At 57.6% G+C, this 17102-nt stretch overlaps 2 protein-coding genes across 2 annotated transcripts; both read left to right on the top strand.

Moving 5' to 3' along the window:
- Nucleotides 1-591: 591 nt before the first annotated feature.
- LOC134552964 (homeobox protein not2-like) lies at nt 592-2317 on the top strand. Its single transcript, XM_063402196.1, has 3 exons — nt 592-790; nt 1404-1588; nt 2084-2317. Exons 1-3 carry the CDS (start codon nt 592-594, stop codon nt 2315-2317), a joined length of 618 nt encoding a protein of 205 aa, XP_063258266.1.
- A 9979-nt stretch (nt 2318-12296) lies between these two features.
- Nucleotides 12297-16714, top strand: LOC134552963 (homeobox protein not2-like). The gene is made up of 3 exons (XM_063402194.1): nt 12297-12402; nt 15176-15384; nt 16282-16714. Exons 1-3 carry the CDS (start codon nt 12297-12299, stop codon nt 16438-16440), a joined length of 474 nt encoding a protein of 157 aa, XP_063258264.1. The 3' UTR covers nt 16441-16714.
- The last annotated feature ends 388 nt before the right edge of the window (nt 16715-17102 follow it).

The following is a 17102-nucleotide window of genomic DNA, read 5'->3' as shown; positions in this document are numbered from 1 at the left end:
TCGGATCCTCCTGCCTGAGTAATTCAGGGCCAATGTCACCCTGTGAGACACGGGGGTCTCTGCCCCAGGGGCGGGGGGACATGAGGGGGACATCCAATGAGGGCAGGGGAACACAGACGGACACCCAGTCAAGGGCAGGGGGACATGGGACAACGTCTCAGGTGGGGGCAGGGGGTATGGGGGGTATCTTCCCATCGAGGGTAGGGTGACATGGAGGGGTAAGGTGACAGGGAGGGGTAAGGTGACAGGGAGGGACACCCAGTCAAGGGCAGGGGGGCATGGGGAGTTCCCCACTGAAGGCAGAGGGGCACGGATGGGACACCCAGTCGAGAGCAAGGGGACATGCGGGGGGGACATTGCCATCAAGAGCTGGCGGACATTGCGGTGGGACACCCCTGTTGAGGGCTGGGGGACAGGGAGGGGACACGCCATGGAGAGCAGGGGGCACGGCCAGGGGACATCCCAGGGCGGGCAGAGGCGCAAGGAGGGGACGCGGAGCGGGTGCCGGGCGGGGCAGGGGCGATGCCGCGGTCCCGCCCCGGTGCCCACGGGCCCTATAAAGGGCGGGCGGCGCTGCCCCTCGGCCCCGCGATGCCGCCCCCGGCCCCGGCCCCGGCGCCCCCCGGCCGCTCCTTCACCATCGCGGCGCTGCTGGGCCGCGCCTCGCCCCCGCCGCCGGCCCCGGCCCCGCTCTGGGGCTGCCCCCCGGGCCCGGGCCCGCCGCTGCCGCCGCTCTGCGCCCCCGCCTGCGGGGTCCCCCCCGCCTGGGCCGCCCGGCTCGGGGCTACAGGTACCGAAATCCCGACCCCGGGACCCTCCGCTGCTCCGGGGGCGCCCCGCACCCCCACGGGGGTCCCTTCTCCCTCGGGGACCCGCATCCGCCTCTGCCGGGGGACACCCCGCAATGGGGACCTTCCCCTCCACGGGGGCACTTGTCCATCTCCCAGGGAGACACCCCTAAACGGGGACCCCCTTCCACCACCACTCCAAGGGGGGACCCTCGGCCCCTCTCCAAACAGGGGATCCCATTCATGGGGATCTCTTCCAGAGGGGTCCACAGCCCCTCTCCAGCGGGAATATCCCCCCATGGGGACCCCCCTCCATCTCTTCAAGGGGGTCCCGTGACCGCCTCTCCCAGGGACCCCTCCCAAGGTGGGACGGCCCCCTTCTTCCAGGGACGGCCCTGCCCACTTCTCCCGCGGGAATGTCTCCAAATGGGGGCCTGAATCCGCCTCTCCCATGGGGACACCTGCAGATGGGGATCTCCTTCCACCTCTCCAAGGGGATCTCTTCCTGGCGAGTCCATGCCCATCTCTCTTGGGACACCCCCAAAAGGGACATCTCCAAACGTGGGAGAGCTCCTTCCACCTCTACATGGGAAATTCTCTCTGTGTCACCTCCAGGCTTCCTGATCTCCAAGTGCTGCTTCCCCCTGCTCAAGGCCAAGCCTGGCAAAGCCAAGCGTGTCCGGACCATCTTCAGCAGCGAGCAGCTGGCGCGGCTGGAGCAGGAGTTTGCTCGGCAGCAGTACCTGGTGGGGCAGGAGCGCTGCCTGCTCGCCTCCTCCCTGCGCCTCACCGAGGAGCAGGTGAGCCCCGCCTCCCCCGGCTCCTCCTGCCGCCACCGGCAGCTCCAGGAAGGCTCCCGGGGAGCTGGGAATTGTCCCTCAGCCTGGCACGGGAGCGCCGGGGGTGCTGATTGCAGGGACTCCATGAAAAGGGTGGTGGATCGCAGGTGGGGAAACTGAGGCACGGCGTGGTTATCCCAGAGCCAGGACCCTGTGTCCCCCTAAGGCTGGGCTCCTCCACCACGGGCAGGTCCAGCTCCTGGGAGCAGTTTTCCATCCTGTCAGGGATGGACTGGATGCTGCCTGAGCCCAGGGGCCAGGCTGGACAGCCAAGCTCTGCTCTTTCCCAAGTGGGAGTGCGGGAGGGAACTGGGGGAATCCATCCTTGGAAGTGTCCAAAACCCGTGGGTGTGGCACTTGGGGACAGGTTTAGTGGGGAGTGTGGTGGTGCCAGGTTAATGGCTGGGCTCAGTGACCTTTCCAAACTTGATCATTCCATGATTCCCTGATTCCAAGGTGAAGGTCTGGTTCCAGAACCGGAGGATCAAGTGGAGGAAACAAAGCCTGGAACAGCAGCAAGCCAAACTGGCCAAAATGGGTTTGGGCACCCCGCAGAGGAGCCCAGACTCGCAGAGCCACCACGAGGAGGACAAAGACTCCCCAGCAGAGCCAGGGGACAGCCAGGAGGACACGGCCTCATCCCCTGGCTCAGGGACAGCCCCTGCACAGACTGTGACAAAGAGCAGCTGAGCCTCCATGGGCCCTTTGTGTGTGTGTATTATAGGATGTATAATATGGCAATATCTAATATATACAGGATGTACAGGGCACCCCTGGGGTTTGGGGTGAAATAAATTATTTATGCAACTCTTGGGCTCATCTTTTGCAGGAATAACCCCCATTCCTGCAGGGCTTGCTCCTGGGAATTCACCTGGGGAAGTGGGAGCCACCTGCAGCCTCAGCTCATCCCAGAGGTGTTGGGAACTTTGAAATCTCCCAGCTCAGGACCTTCAGAGGTCCCAGAACCCTGGGGAGGGTTTGTTCACCACAACACCCTGCTCTGCCCACGGCTCATAAATCCCACCCAGTGCTGGCTTCCTCTCCAGGGATTTCAGAGCCAGGACAGGAGGGAAAATGCACCTGAAGGCAGAGCTGGAGGGAGCTCTGTGGCCTGAGCTCTGGGGTGACATCTCAGCCGGGCAAGGATGAGCCAGGCCTTGCTTTTCATTGCTTGGGGGAGGTTTCAAATCCAGCGGGTTTGGGATGGACACTGAGCAGGGGATGATCCAAAGGTGGGATCCACGGGAGGCTGGGGGGCTCCTGAAGGGTGCAGAGTCCCTGGGATGTCCCAGCCAAGAGCAGCAGTGGGGACATTGTGGGGCTCAGCTGGGCAGTGCCAGCCCTGGGACTGGGCTTAGCCCGTGCCTGTCTGGGTTCAGAGCTGGGGAAGGAGAGCCTCAGGCGGAGGATTTATTTGGGCTGATGTGAAACCTGGGCCAAGGACAGGGGGACAGTCCAGGAAAAGGGGGGACAGTGGAGGGGATGGTGCAAGGAGAGGATGCCAGGAGAGACAGGACAATATCAGGAGAAGAGGATGGTGCACGGAGAGGAGGAACAGTGCCCAGAACCGGGGATATGCTGCAGGAGAAGGGGACAATGTAAGAGGGGACAGTGCAAGGAGCAGGGGAGGGTGCGAGGGGTGATACAGGGCACAGGGGACAGTGCGACAGGAGCTGCCCTTTGTCCCGGCTAGTGCGGGGATTAGCCGGCACATCTCAAAGAGCCCAAACTGTGCTAATGTCTTCACATGTCTGCCGGGAGCGGGCTGGGCGCGGGTTTAGCGCGCTAATCTGGCATGCCGATGGCTCATTCCAATCAGCCCCGGGACAAGAGGGCCCGGGGGCCGTTCCGATCCCGCCCGGCCGGGGGCTGAGCTGATTGCGCCCTTTCCTTGTTCTCAGGACACCTTTAATCCCCCGGGAGCTGGCGGGGACCCGAGCCCGCTCCGGGGATGCTCCCGCAGGGTCTGCCCGGCCCGGCCCCCCGCGGGGAATGTCCAACCCGGGAATGGTTTAATTAAAACTGCTGGGCTTGATCAGGTTTGGAAAATGTACTGGTATTTGAGAGGGATGGAATCACATTCCCCTGGCCCTCGGGATTTGACCGGGGGTTTTGTGCCGGGGTGATAACCCGTGAGGGGTGCACGGATGGCTCTGCTCCCTTGGGACAGCCGAGTGTCAGGGAATGCCGGCCCGAGTGTCAGGGAATGCCGGCCCGAGTCTCCCAGGGAATCCCACCCGAGTGTCAGGGAATGCCGGCCCGAGTTTCCCAGGGAATCCCACCCGAGTGTCAGGGAATGCCAGCCCTCCTCTTCCTCCCAGCCAGCGCCTGAGCTGTTCGCAGGTCCCTGAGGGTGGGGAAGGGGCTTGGCAGGACAGAGCAGGGATCGATGCCCCAGGGGGGACAAGAGCCAACCCCCCCGGTCTGCCCGCGATTATGGGATGGAGTTGGTGGCTCCAGACAAGTTGGATTCACCCCGGTCATCTTCTGTCCTGCTGAGCCCCTGCCAGGCTGGCCGGGGTAGGAATGCAGTTCCCTCCCTCTCCAAACCTGCTGTCCGCAGCTCAGCCCAGCTCCTGGCAGCTCAGCTGGGGCACGTGGATTGGGATCAAACCTGGGCATGGTGGAAAATAAGGGAGACAGGGGCTTGTGCCCACTTGGGGCACAGCCCTGGTCTTCTCATCCCCCTGGAAATCTGTGTGCAAAAGAGCAAGAATAAAGAAAGACTAAAAGCTGTCTCCTTTCCCAAATCCCCCCCACATCCCGAAGACCCTGCCAGACTCTTCCTAACCCATGGCTCTCAGAAAGATGCTGGTTTTTCACCTGTCTGCAAAGCCCGAGGTGGCTTTCAGTGACAGATAATTAAAAGGAAGTGCGAATTAAGCAGCTTTATTAAGGGGATAAAGGTTATCTGCCGAAGATGCAGCCCTGAGCCCTTCCCTGCAAATCTCCTCTGGGCTCCAGAGATCAGGGGGAGGCCGGCGGGACGGGCAGGGGGGTGAGCGGCTGCTCGGGGAGGTTTTCCCCGGCGGGGCTGCACAGGGATGGGTGCACGATGGGGATGAACGGGGGCGCTGCTGGAGAGGTGAGAAAGGCGGGCTGGGATGGGGATGGGGAGATCGGAGAGAGGATAACCAGGAGGAGCTGCGCGCCCAGGCCCTGGAGTGCCCTCCCTGCTCTCCTTCCCACCGGGATGGATCCCGCTGCCTGTTCACAGGACCCCTGCACCCCACCCTGTGCCCCGGCTGCTCCCCAGGCACCGGGCCCGTCCCCTCCCCGGGCTGGGAGCCCCGTTCCGAGGGGTCCCTCGATGGGATCAGTGTGCCCCGAGCCGGGCCGGGGGCGGCCGTGCGTGCTGCGGGCTCCATCCCCTCGTGTAATCTTGTTAAATGGTCAGGGAGCGTTTCCCCTGCTTCTCCCTCCCCGCTAATTCCCGATTGAAACATCAAATAAGTTTCCCGAGGCTGCCGGGCGGCTCTGCCCGGTTTCAGTGAGCAGTGGGAGGAAATCCCACGACATCCTGTGTTTTCCACTCAGTCTGGGATGAATTTACCCCGAGCTGCCTTGCTCAAGGAGCAAAGGCGTCACATTTTTACATTAAACTCTCCTGCATACACGAAAATAAGGATGAAATGGAGCGACCTGCCTGGAAATGCAGCAGGGGAACCAGTAAAACTGATGATTCCCCTTCATGGACTGAGAAAAATCTTCGCGTTTAAAAATCCTGGGTTTAAACAAGTTCTGGTGAAATGAGCTGTTATGAAAATGAGGGGGAAAAACAAAAAGAGAAAATTGCACCATCTCCCTCTTTGCAGACGGTTTGTGACAAAAAACAACCCCCTTGTCCCTGTGGCACTGTCATCCCAGCATGGATGAGTCAGGAGCTCCCTGGGGATTTCCAGAGCCCTCAGCCTGGTGTGATCTTATCGTAAAAGCTGATTAAATCAAGTGATCTCTGCTGCTGTGGGATGAATGTGGGGGACCTGGGCATCATCCACCCTTCGCAACTTTGCACGGTGTGATTTTATTGTACAAAGTGATTTAATTATTAAATAAGTGAGTCCTGATGCTGTGGGTGAATACGGGGGGATCCCGAAGGAAGCCGTGGGACTGGCGGGAAGATAAAGCGCTTCCCAACTCTGCTAGAACCTCGTGCTGGGCTTTATTTCGGCGGGAAGCTGCCGTGCCTCAGTTTCCCCGCCGCAGAGCTGGGTGAGCCCGGGCACTCGGGGCTGAGCCCGCTCCCAGCCCGCGCCCCGCCGAGAGCAGAGCCGGGTCCGAGCCTCGGCTCTGCCCCATCCTCCCCCCGCTCCATCTCTATTGATTTAATAAGATGGAGGGGAATTAACGGGGCCCGAGCATTGGAATAATGAAAGATGAACAAAGGGGCAGCGCTAGCAAAGATGCTGCCAGCTTTTAATGATGAGGCCGGGCGGATCCCCCGCCAGTTGTCCCTTTGGAGTGGCGATTAAGAACATACTGTTATTGTTAAGGCCGAGAGATAAATCCCTGCACCGTTTCTGATGCGATCAGCCGGGGCTTCTCCCTACAATTTGTGATCCTATTGTGGACGGTGTTTGCCCTGGGCAAGGAGAGTCTGGGAACCACTTATGAACCATCCTTTGGTCATTAGTCTCCTCATTAGGGGACAACAATGTGGGGGAAAAAAAAGATAATTGAAGGGAGCAGCGGGCTGATGGTGCACTCGGGCCCGGCCCAGCGCTGCCTCAATGCTGAGTTTGTTTATAATTCCCAATTAATTTTAAATGCGCAGGTTTGGGATGCTCTCGACACCTGGAATTGCACCGGGGCTGTGCGTGGCGGGAGGAGCACGGAGCATCCTGAGCATTCATTGATTTGGGGGCTCTCCCGTCAGCTGGACGCAGCCCCATGGAACCATGGAATTCTGCGCTTGGAAAAGACTCCTAAAGGACACCCAGCCCAAACTGAGGCACTCCAGGCACGCGGCGTTCGCAGGGAGCCCGGGCCCGCTCCCGTTCCACATCTGGCTGAGATCCGGGGCCAGATGTGGCACCGAGGGGTGCCAAAGGCAGGAACGAGCCCGCTGGGATGGGGAATATCTCCCCAAGGAAAAGCTGGGGCACAATCCAGCCCTGCCCGCCTGGCTCCGGGGCTGCCCGCGCTCCTGCCTGGACATGCCCGGGGGATGAATCAGCCCCGCCGGGGAGGAGGAGGGGGAAAAGCCCTAATGCCTCAGGATGCTCGATATTATCAAGTGCTAATGAGGCCTGGATGGGGCTGAGGTGCTTTGCGGGCCATTATCCCAAATTAACCTGACAATGCGGCCGGGGCGCGGTGTCTGCAGGGCGGCTCGGGTGTGTATTGCCTGTCTGGGCTGGCACAGGGGCTGCTGCCCTCTGCCTCCCCCGAGCACAAACCGAGGGCCGCGGGGTCTGCAAGGGAATTTTCCATTGCGCGAACACAGAATCGTGGAATGGCTGGGGTGGAAGGGACCCTAAACGCCGCCTCGTTCCACCCTTGCCGACTGTCTGAGGTTCCTCCAAACCCCGTCCAGCCCGGCCTTGGACGTGCTGAGGCGGCTCCTGGGGAGGTTTGAGAGGCAGGAGACAAAATGAGGTGACAGGGATGGAGAGAACAGGCACAGACTCCTCTCCAGGCCAGCGTTTGGGATGTCGTCCTTCTGTGAAAGTGGCATGTCCCCAAATTGTCCTGTCCATCCCACGCTGGAGTGACACCGGGCTCTGGCAGGGTCCTTTGGGGGTGGCCTTGTCCTTGTCACCTGGAACCCGGGCTCCCCTGGCTCCTGCCCTCGCCCAGTTTGGGGCTGTTGGTGGGACCCTGCGAGGTGCTGAGGATCCAGAAGGAGACTTGGATCCTCCTGCAGGAGGAGAGACGGGATTACCAGGAGCAGTCAAGCCCAGCACGGTGCTCTGCAGCTCCCTGCAGCTCCCTGGGGCCTGCTGAGGGTGACAAAGCCGAGGCGGGGTGGCTCCTTGGCACCCAGGAGCTCCCGGTGCACAGAGCACCCACAGCCATTGTTAGCCAGAGGAATTCATGGTTTCTAGGCGTTGTGGTGGAGGAATAGGAACACATCCATTATTCTTTTCAGAGAAAACCTGTGCTGCTTCCCCCTGCAGAGAGGGATCCCCACTCCCCTCTCCCAGAGGATTCAGTGGGGTCCAGTTTGGAAAGGGGCAAATCACCAGCTCAAGGAGCCGTGGGGTTCCAGGACATTCCCAATTGCCCATTGCTGCCCCAGGGATGGTTATTTACTGTCACTTTGCATTAGCACAGGAGAAATGTGCAAAAATCTGTCATAAGGCCAAAACCTGGTGCTCAGAATCCCATTTTCCAGGCAATTTTCATTAAAAGACACGAGGTGAGGATTTCAGCCCCCTCAGGCTGGGCCAGTTATCCCAAGGAGCAGGAGCACCGGGAGCTGGGATCCATCCTCTCCCTGACGGCAGGGATGCTCCCGGTAAAGCGATGTTTCCCTGCTGGCAGGGGACTCACGCCTCGGATTACAGATGCCCCAAATCCCCGTCACGTTTTCGCGTGTGCTTGCTGTGGGTTTGGGGAAGTTCCGCCACCCCTTCGGCCCCGCTGGGATGGGCTTGCGGCCGGGAGAGGGATGGAAATGGAGCCGGGCTCTCCTCACCGAGAGGAGAGGTGTGAAATTTCTCATGGGCAAACAAGTGAGAGCTGCAGGGTGCCCAGGAGAAGGGGGTCAGAAAAGATGAAGCGGGGAGGGGGGGAATGAGGAGGAGGAGGATAGAAAGCAGCAGCCAGGGAGGAACAAAAATCCCTAAAGCTCCAACCTGGATTGAAGAGTGGGGCGTTTTCTATGGGGGGATTGTAAAATGCTCTCTCTCTTTCCCCTTGGCAGGGGGGAACACGGCCCTCCCTCTATCTGATAGTCATTAGCATCAATTAGCCCCGTTTGAAGTAGGCAACATCTTTGTCTCTTTGCAAAAAAAGAAATAAAAAAACCTTTCAGGGAGCCCATAATAACATCTGGAGCAGGAGAGGCTGAACTCGAGTTCCCCACTTTCATCTCTTGTCGAGGGACTTGGAATGTTAATGCAGCCTCATTCTTTAATGGAGTTATCAGGAAATGCTTTTCACCTCCTTCCCTTTGCTCAGGGGGGATGTTTACAAAGGGCTGGGGGCTTTTGGGGGGCTTTTCGGGTTGTTGTTTTGTTGTTGGGATTTTTTTTTTACTCCTTCCCTAAGAAACCCCCCCTAAGAGATTCTCCCCTTCCCCTTTTATTTTCTACACTCTCGAAAAACAAAACAGGAATAAAATATAATTAATAGGATACAGCGAATAAAATAAATAAAATAACCACCAGCAGAAAAGCAAAGAGGATCAGATCCCATCCATTCACGTCCCCTCTCTGCAGGGCCTGGGGTGGTTTTGGAGCTGGTGTGGGCAGGGGACGTGGGGGGTCCCTGCCGGAGCCCCCCGCCCTGCCCGGCGCTGGGTGCTGCATTTCCCGAGCCATTACCCGCGGGTGAAACCTTCCAGCTCTCCCCCAGAACGCGTTAGCTGAGCCCACAGCACCGATGGGAACGGGAGGAGCCGCCAGGCAGGGCCGCGGGCAGGCCGGAGGCCCAAGGGAAAGGTCAGCGGGTCTGGATGGTGGTGGTCCGTCTGTCCATCTCTGCGGCTCCCTGTCCATCCCTGTGGCTCCCTGTCCATCCATCTGTCCATCCCTGCAGCTCCCTGTCCATCCCTGCAGCTCCCTGTCCATCCATCTGTCCATCCCTGCAGCTCCCTGTCCATCCCAGCAGTTCCCTGTCCATCTGTCTGTCCATCCCTGTCCATCTCTGCAGCTCCCTGTCCATCCCTGCAGCTCCCTGTCCATCCCAGCAGTTCCCTGTCCATCCGTCTGTCCATCCCTGTGGCTCCCTGTCCATCCCAGCAGTTCCCTGTCCATCCGTCTGTCCATCCCAGCAGCTCCCTGTCCATCCCAGCAGTTCCCTGTCCATTCCAGAGGCTCCCCATCTGTCTGTCCATCAGTCTGTCCACCCCTCCTGCCAGGGGGATCCATCAGCAGCCCTGCCCTGCCTGCAGCTCACCCATCCCAAAGCCTCACCACAGATCCTTTAACAACTGCAGCAGCTCCAGCATCGCTTTCCCTGGGAATCACAGCACAGCCAGGACTTGCTCTAAAGAGCAAAAATCATTAATTGATTTAATCACCTTTTAATAACCCCAAAGCTGACGACCCCGACCCCATGTTCAATCCCACACACCCTCCGTGCCAGCAAAGCAGGAGCTGTGAATCTCCAAGGATGTTTTTTTTTCCCAAGGTGATTTTTTTTGGGGAGAGGCTTCAGCTTTGAACGTGTGATTCCAATTAAAGCCGTGGTTCCACGGCAGCGGGATCAGAGCTGCCTGTTTGGATAAGGAGCAATAAAGCAGCAGCTGTATTTATTCACTTATTTGGAAGCTGTTGGGGAAGACAGGATGCTAAAAGGAACGAAAAAACGTGTCTTAAAGGCAAACTTCAGGGACTCTTTTGTCTTCTGTGTGCATCCTCCTCCCTGAGGATCCTGGAGCCATCACCAGGGTGCTTCTTCGTGAGCAGGATAATCCTGCCTGTGCATTCCCATCTGCTTTGAAATGCCCCCAAATACAGAGATTTTTATAATTATTTCTATGGATTGTGCAGGGTAAAGAAACTTTAAATGGCATGAATCCCTGTTTAAGGCAGGATTTAGTGGATGTGGCCCGTGAGCCTGTGCCTGCAGGGATGGTTAATGCCGGGTTATTGAACCACAGGGGATTTTTGCTCTGTGTTTATTAACCTGGAGTCTCTGGGATTTCTCTGTGTTTGCACACACCAGAGTGAATTTCCAGTGAGAATTTGGTGGGATTTGAGCAGGAATCCCACCTGGGAGAGGTTTCCATGCCATCCACAGCTCCCCATCAGCCCATGTGGCCGTGCCGGGCTCCAAGGGTGCCACACGGGGATGGTACCAGTGACATTCCAGTGTCACCTCGGATCCCGTGCGGGCTCCTGAGGTGCTTGTCCCGTATCCCAGAGATTGTGACACACTCCGGCACACCCGGACAGGTACAGACACATTCCCCTGGGCACAGAGTGCTGGCACAGCCTGTCCTGGGGGGCTCCTGTGCGGCCTGGGGATGCCAGCAGGAGTTTGGGAATGGGACTCAGGGATACTGTTTGTGTCTGTGGGTGCCCGTGGGGCAGGGATTGGTGCTGGTGTGAGGAGTCCATTGGGAAGGGGCTTAGGTGTTGTTTTGGATGTCTGAAGAAGGAGCAGGTGTTGGTGTAGGGGTCCCTGAGGAAGGAACCATTATCCACGGGGCATCCCTGGGGAAGCAGACAGTGTTGGTGTGGGGGTCCAGGGGCAAAGAGTGCAGGGCATTGGAGGGGAGGATACAGGGCAGGTGACACTGGAGGTGACAGCAGGGAAAGAGGGGTGTCCATAGGGTGCCAGGGTGGAAGGAGCAGTGTCTGTGGGAGTGCTGACATGGAACAGGGGGTGACTGTGGGGCTGTCCACGTGGAACAGAGATCCATGGGGCTCAGTGTGGAACAGGGATCCGTGGGGCTCAGTGTGGAACAGGGGATCCGTGGGGCTCAGTGTGGAACAGGGGATCCGTGGGGCTCAGTGTGGAACAGGGATCTGTGGGGCTGTCAGTGTGGAACAGGGGATCCATGGGGCTGTCAGTGTGGAACAGGGATCCGTGGGGCTCAGTGTGGAACAGGGATCCGTGGGGCTCAGTGTGGAACAGGGGATCCATGGGGCTGTCAGTGTGGAACAGGGATCCGTGGGGCTCAGTGTGGAACAGGGATCCGTGGGGCTCAGTGTGGAACAGGGGATCCATGGGGCTGTCAGTGTGGAACAGGGATCCGTGGGGCTCAGTGTGGAACAGGGATCCGTGGGGCTCAGTGTGGAACAGGGATCCGTGGGGCTGTCAGTGTGGAACAGGGGATCCATGGGGCTGTCAGTGTGGAACAGGGATCCGTGGGGCTCAGTGTGCAAGCAGGGGTCTCCATGGGTGTGCTGGTGTGGAAGGAGGGGTGTCCATGGAGGTGTTTGAGTGTCCAAGGAGGGTTTCCACGGGAGTGTTGGTGGGGAGGAAAAGGTGTCTGTGTGGAAGCCGGGGTGCCCTTGGGGGAGTTGGCAGGGAAGCAGGGATGTCACTGGGGAAGCAGGGGTGTCGGTGGGGTGTCTGTAGGGAGGCAGGGATGTCACTGGGGGAGCAGGGGTGTCGGTGGGGTGTCTGTAGGGAGGCAGGGATGTCACTGGGGGAGCAGGGGTGTCGGTGGGGTGTCTGTAGGGAGGCAGGGATGTCACTGGGGGAGCAGGGGTGTCGGTGGGGTGTTGGAAGGGAAGCAGGGCTATCTGTAGGAAGGCAGGGGTATCACTGGGGGAGCAGGGGTGTCGGTGGGGTGTCTGTAGGGAGGCAGGGATGTCACTGGGGGAGCAGGGGTGTCGGTGGGGTGTTGGAAGGGAAGCAGGGCTATCTGTAGGAAGGCAGGGGTATCACTGGGGGAGCAGGGGTGTTGGTGGGGGTGCTGCTGGCGGCCACCGGGGTGTGCGCAGCCCCGGCCGCTCCCCCGCCGCCGCTTTGCATAGGAGCCGGCTGTCCCCGGCCCCCCGCCCTCCATATAAGCGGTCGGGGCGGCGTTGGCCGCACCGGCCCGGCCATGCTGCAGAGCCCGGCGCGCCCCCGGCCCGGGCCGCCGCCCCACAAGACCCCGTTCCACATCGAAGCGCTGCTGGCCCGGGAGCCGCCGCGCCGCGGCCCCGCCGGCCCCGGGAGCCGCGGGCCGCCCGCCCCGCGCTGGCCCCCGGCGGGAGCCGCGCCCGGCCCGGCCCCGGCGGCGCCGCCGGCAGCGGGGCTGGGGCCGCTGCCCGGGGCCTGGGGCTGGGGCTGGGGCTGGCCCGGTGCAGGTGAGCGGGGGAATGCCGGAGCCGAGCGGGGCCGGGCCGAGCGGGGATGCCGGGGCGGGATGCGGGAGCGGCCGCGGGGGAATGGCGGGGCCGGGGTCACCCCGAGCGCTCCCTCCCCGCTGCCGGGGCGGGTTCACCCCGCAGCCTCCGGAGCGAACCCGCGCTGAAGCGCTGGGCTGCGGGACAGGGACAGGGACAGGGACAGGGACAAGGAAAACTTTCCTTAGAGGGTTTGTTCCGCTCTGTGAGAGATCAATATAGCGAGACCAGAAATTAACGTTTTTGTGGGTTTGTGTTTTGGGTTGTTTTTTGGGTTTGTTTGTTTGTTTTTTAATACCGATAGAGAGTTTCTAACACACCTGATGCCTCCGAACACTTTATGATAAAGAGCCTGTGCTTGATTCCCAAAGATGCGACAGGATTTTACAAATCCATCATTCAGTCCCCAGTCCAGAATATCCCTGGCGCAGAATATCCAAACTCACTGTTTGCATTTGAGATGGAGCCAAAAAACTGGAATAGATTTAATAGTGAAGTGGCAGAGCTAAAAAGAGTATTCCAGTGCCTGGGATAGCGGAAGGTGTCGGACTGGATGATCTTTGAGAAGCTTTCCAACCCAAAGCAGTCTGATTCTGTGAGATTTTACAGGTGACTTTACACACACCGGCATTTATTTCTCCTTTCATATAACAGGAAATCACTGTCAGAGTTTTAATCAAAAACCTGCTGTAATTTCCCAAAGCCTCGCTCCCAAAATTAAATTCTTCACCTCTGCTGCTGTGTGGGTCCCTCTTCTCCTAAATTTGTCCTCATCCCTCTAATTTTGCTCCCCTGTAATTTTTCACTCACAGAAGTGAAACTTTCAAGTGTTTTGCGGCACCTGGCCCTTAAAACTTCATATTTTTCGTGCATTTTTCTAAAGAAAAATGTTTTTGTTGATCTGGGTAAAATTTACACCGTGGTGATGGATGATACTGCCTGATCTGTCAGGCTCTATTTTCACTGGAACTTTATAAGGACAAAGTGATTTTAACAAAATATCTCAATTCAGAGTATTTTTCTTGAAATTAAGTATTCTTTATTAGCATTCAGAGCGTTATCTTGCTGTTGTCCAGGCAAAACCTGCAGCCAGGCCCATATTCCATGTGTATAAGGAGCTCCAGATTTGATCCTGATGCTACAATATCCAGCCACCGAAAGTATTTGCTGATCTTTTATTAAGTACTTAGCACAACTGTTTCATATATTATTTCTTTCACGAGACAGCATCTGCAGAATTGTGTTAATCTTTATATTATATCAAACATCCAGGTATGAAAACACAGTTAAACAATTTGCACAGCGATTTCCACTCAGCATTTCACATTGGAAATTACACTTGCTATTATTCCAGCGTTAAAATAGAAACAAAAAGTGACGGGTGAAAAGAATTTAATGATGAAAATAGTTTTAAGTGCAATTACAGCTGTTAAGCTGTCAGGTCTCCGTCCCACAAATCCTTAAACACACGCAGAACTTACACCCAATTAATGAAAATAAGTAGGTCAAGGTGCAGGTTTGTGCCTGGAGAACGTGACAAGATCAGTCACTAAGGAAGGGCTAAGTAGCAGGTGTGAATGGGGACCATTATGTGCAGTATTTCCATAAAACCTAGAGAAACCTGGCTTGCCACAAGATTTTGGAACAGCAGAGATGGGGACCATTAATGGCCTGATCCTGCCAGTGCATTCGGTGCTTTCCACATGGAAAATCCCACCGGTTGTAATTAGTGGGTTATTTTAAGGTGGATCTGGTGCTCGGAGAGGCCGTGGCTCCGATCAGTGCTGGCCTTCCCTGGCTCCTAAACCCTTTAGGCCGTGCTGTGAGCCCTGGAGGAGCCCTCCAGTGCAGCCCCCTGGGCACGGACTCCCAGCAGGGTTGGGCTGGGAAGGGATTTTCGAGGACCGCTCTGCAATGAGCAGGGACAGCAGCCGGAGCAGGGAGGGTGAGGGATTGAGGGAGACCTGCTCGCAGTCAGGGGCCAGCGGCAGTGCCGGTGTTGGATTGTATGTTAATTTGTGCTAATTACGGCTATCCTCAGGCCACAGCTGGAGAGGAGACGGGTCAGATACACTTGTTAGTCCTGCGAAATCCTCAGCACCCCCTGGGAACCTTATGGGGAACAGAGGAGCAGGATGTGGTCCTGCCTGAGAGCCGGGTCCTGGACACAGGGCCCGTGTGCCAAGAGAAGGGGAAAACCAAGGGCCAGTGTGGGGTAAACTCCCCCAGACTTTGAGCATTTGTGATTCGGGGGTTCTTGAGACAGAGGTGGGAGTTTTGTGTTCTGCAGCTCGTGATGCAATTTATTTTCCTGTTACAAAGGTCCTGTGCAGGCAAAGGTCAAATCCTGCCCACCTCACTGAGTGCTGATTTCTTTGGGTCTGGCTGCATGTCCAGGACTGTCCTTGGTGGACCCTGAGGGTAAAGCCATAGGACAGGCCCTCAAAAGTTCTTCTCCAGCTTTTCATGGGAAAGGGAGCCTAGATAAGATTACCTGGGTAGGGACAGGGCAGGGACATCCCTGCTGGGTTTGGGGCTGCTTTCTCCCAGCTCCTTTAGTGCAGACCCCGTCATTTCTTGCTTCTTTCTGCAGGCCTGGAGTTGTCTCACTGTGTCGGGACCAACTCGCTGGGTCCCGCTGGGCCTTGGAGGTCTGGGGGGCCCTGCAAGATGAAGAGAGTCCGCACGGTCTTCAAACCAGAGCAGCTGGAGCGGCTGGAGCAGGAGTTCCTCAAGCAGCAGTACATGGTGGGCACGGAGAGGGTGGACCTGGCTGCGACTCTGCATCTCACAGAGACCCAGGTAAGGGAGAGGGTGGACCTGGCTGCAACTCTGCATCTCACAGAGACCCAGGTAAGGGAGAGGGTGGACCTGGCTGCAACTCTGCATCTCACAGAGACCCAGGTAAGGACGTGGGAGCTGAGCTGGTGGAGCTGATCCCGGGGCTGCTCTGTGCTGGTGTTCCCACTGCTCTGTGCTGGTGTTCCCACCGGGAAGCGACCTGTGGGACACCCTGCTGCCAGGTAACATTGAAGAGATGTGCCTGGAGTTTGGATGGCTTCTGGATGAGATTTCTAGATCCATGAAGTGGAACAAAAGGCATTCAGGAGCTCAACCCTGCTGTGCTTTAGAGTTCCAGCTGTGTTGGTTGCTGTGTCTGCATTGTTACAGTCCTCTGGAGACCGTTTCAAGTGTCCTTTTATGACACTGGATATAATTATTTCCCTGCTCTGCCATGTGAGTTCCTGCTCCTGCCACAGTAAACCGCTTGTTTAATGTGGAAAGAAGGAGCCAGGTGATCTTCCACAGTGGGATCTAAATTCAGCTGGGAAACAGGGAGAGCAAAACAGGGCCAGTTCTGGGGGGACAAGGGACAATTACTGGGGGCCTTGTCATGCCCTGTGGCAAACTGCAGTCTTGGGGATGGCTTCAGGGGCTCCTTAGGGAGCTGCTTCCTTCACTTCCCTGGCCAGACCCTTCTCAGTGCAGCTTCATCTTCCTCTCCCCTGATCCTTTCCCATCACCACTCTGCCCTCTGTAGTTTTACCTCCTCCTGTTCTCATTCACTGTTCCCTGAGGGAATAGTGCCTGTCCCCATTTTAAAGAACTCTGCTTTTTGGGGATATCCACCTTGGAAGTATGTGTCATTGGAAAGGGGCTCCCAGGGCCCTTGGGTTTAGCTGTTGTGTTCCCATCCAGGTGAAAGTCTGGTTCCAGAACCGGAGGATCAAGTGGAGGAAGCAGAGCATGGAGCAGAAGGCAGCAAAGCTGTCGCAGTTTGGGGTGATCCAGCCTGCGAGCGCCGACTCCACGGACAGCAAGGACCACGAGGAGGACACCGTGGACGTGGAGCTTTGAACAGCCAAGGAGATTCGGCTGGTTTTTGGTGCCTGGGGACATGTCTGTGCTGCTTTGCTCCAAGTGAGACTGATCTGAGAGCTGGAGCTACAGGACTAAACTACAGCTGGCTGGAAGGAACACCCTAAATTTCTTCGGTTGCTGTTTGGTAGCCAAGTACTGTAATTCCTGGGGCTTCATCACTTGATGGCAGGTGATCCCTGTTTGCTCATGAAGCACCAGGACACACAAACAGTTTCCAGCAGAGAGGCTGGGGTGACAATCAGGGTGTCTCTGGTGCTGGGGTGACAATCAGAGAGTGATTCTGATGTTGGGGTGACAATCTGCTGGTTTCTCTGTGGGGGTGACAATCAGGGTGACTCTGAAGCTGGGATGACAATCAGAGGGTGACTTTGATGTTGGGGTGACAATCAAAGAGTCTCTGGTGCTGGGCAGGCAATGGGGTGCTGTCTCTGATGGCTCTGAGCACAAGGGCATTTAAAACCAGGCTCACTTATGTATGCTGTGTGCTCCAAGCAAGAAGGAGCAGAATCTCCCTGATGGCTTTTCCTTCTCCACTTGACTCCCATGTTTGATGTTCAGATCAATCACAACCAAAATACCCCCGGCGGGGAAGCCCTTTGCTCTCACCCAGAGACTCCTGCAGTGCAGTGAGCAGGGGC

The sequence above is a fragment of the Prinia subflava genome, chromosome 7 (genome assembly GCF_021018805.1).
Source record: "Prinia subflava isolate CZ2003 ecotype Zambia chromosome 7, Cam_Psub_1.2, whole genome shotgun sequence".
Taxonomy (NCBI): Eukaryota; Metazoa; Chordata; class Aves; order Passeriformes; family Cisticolidae; genus Prinia; species Prinia subflava.
The sequence above is the reverse complement of the archived record's forward strand: the minus strand, read 5'-3'. Positions and strand labels throughout refer to the sequence as shown.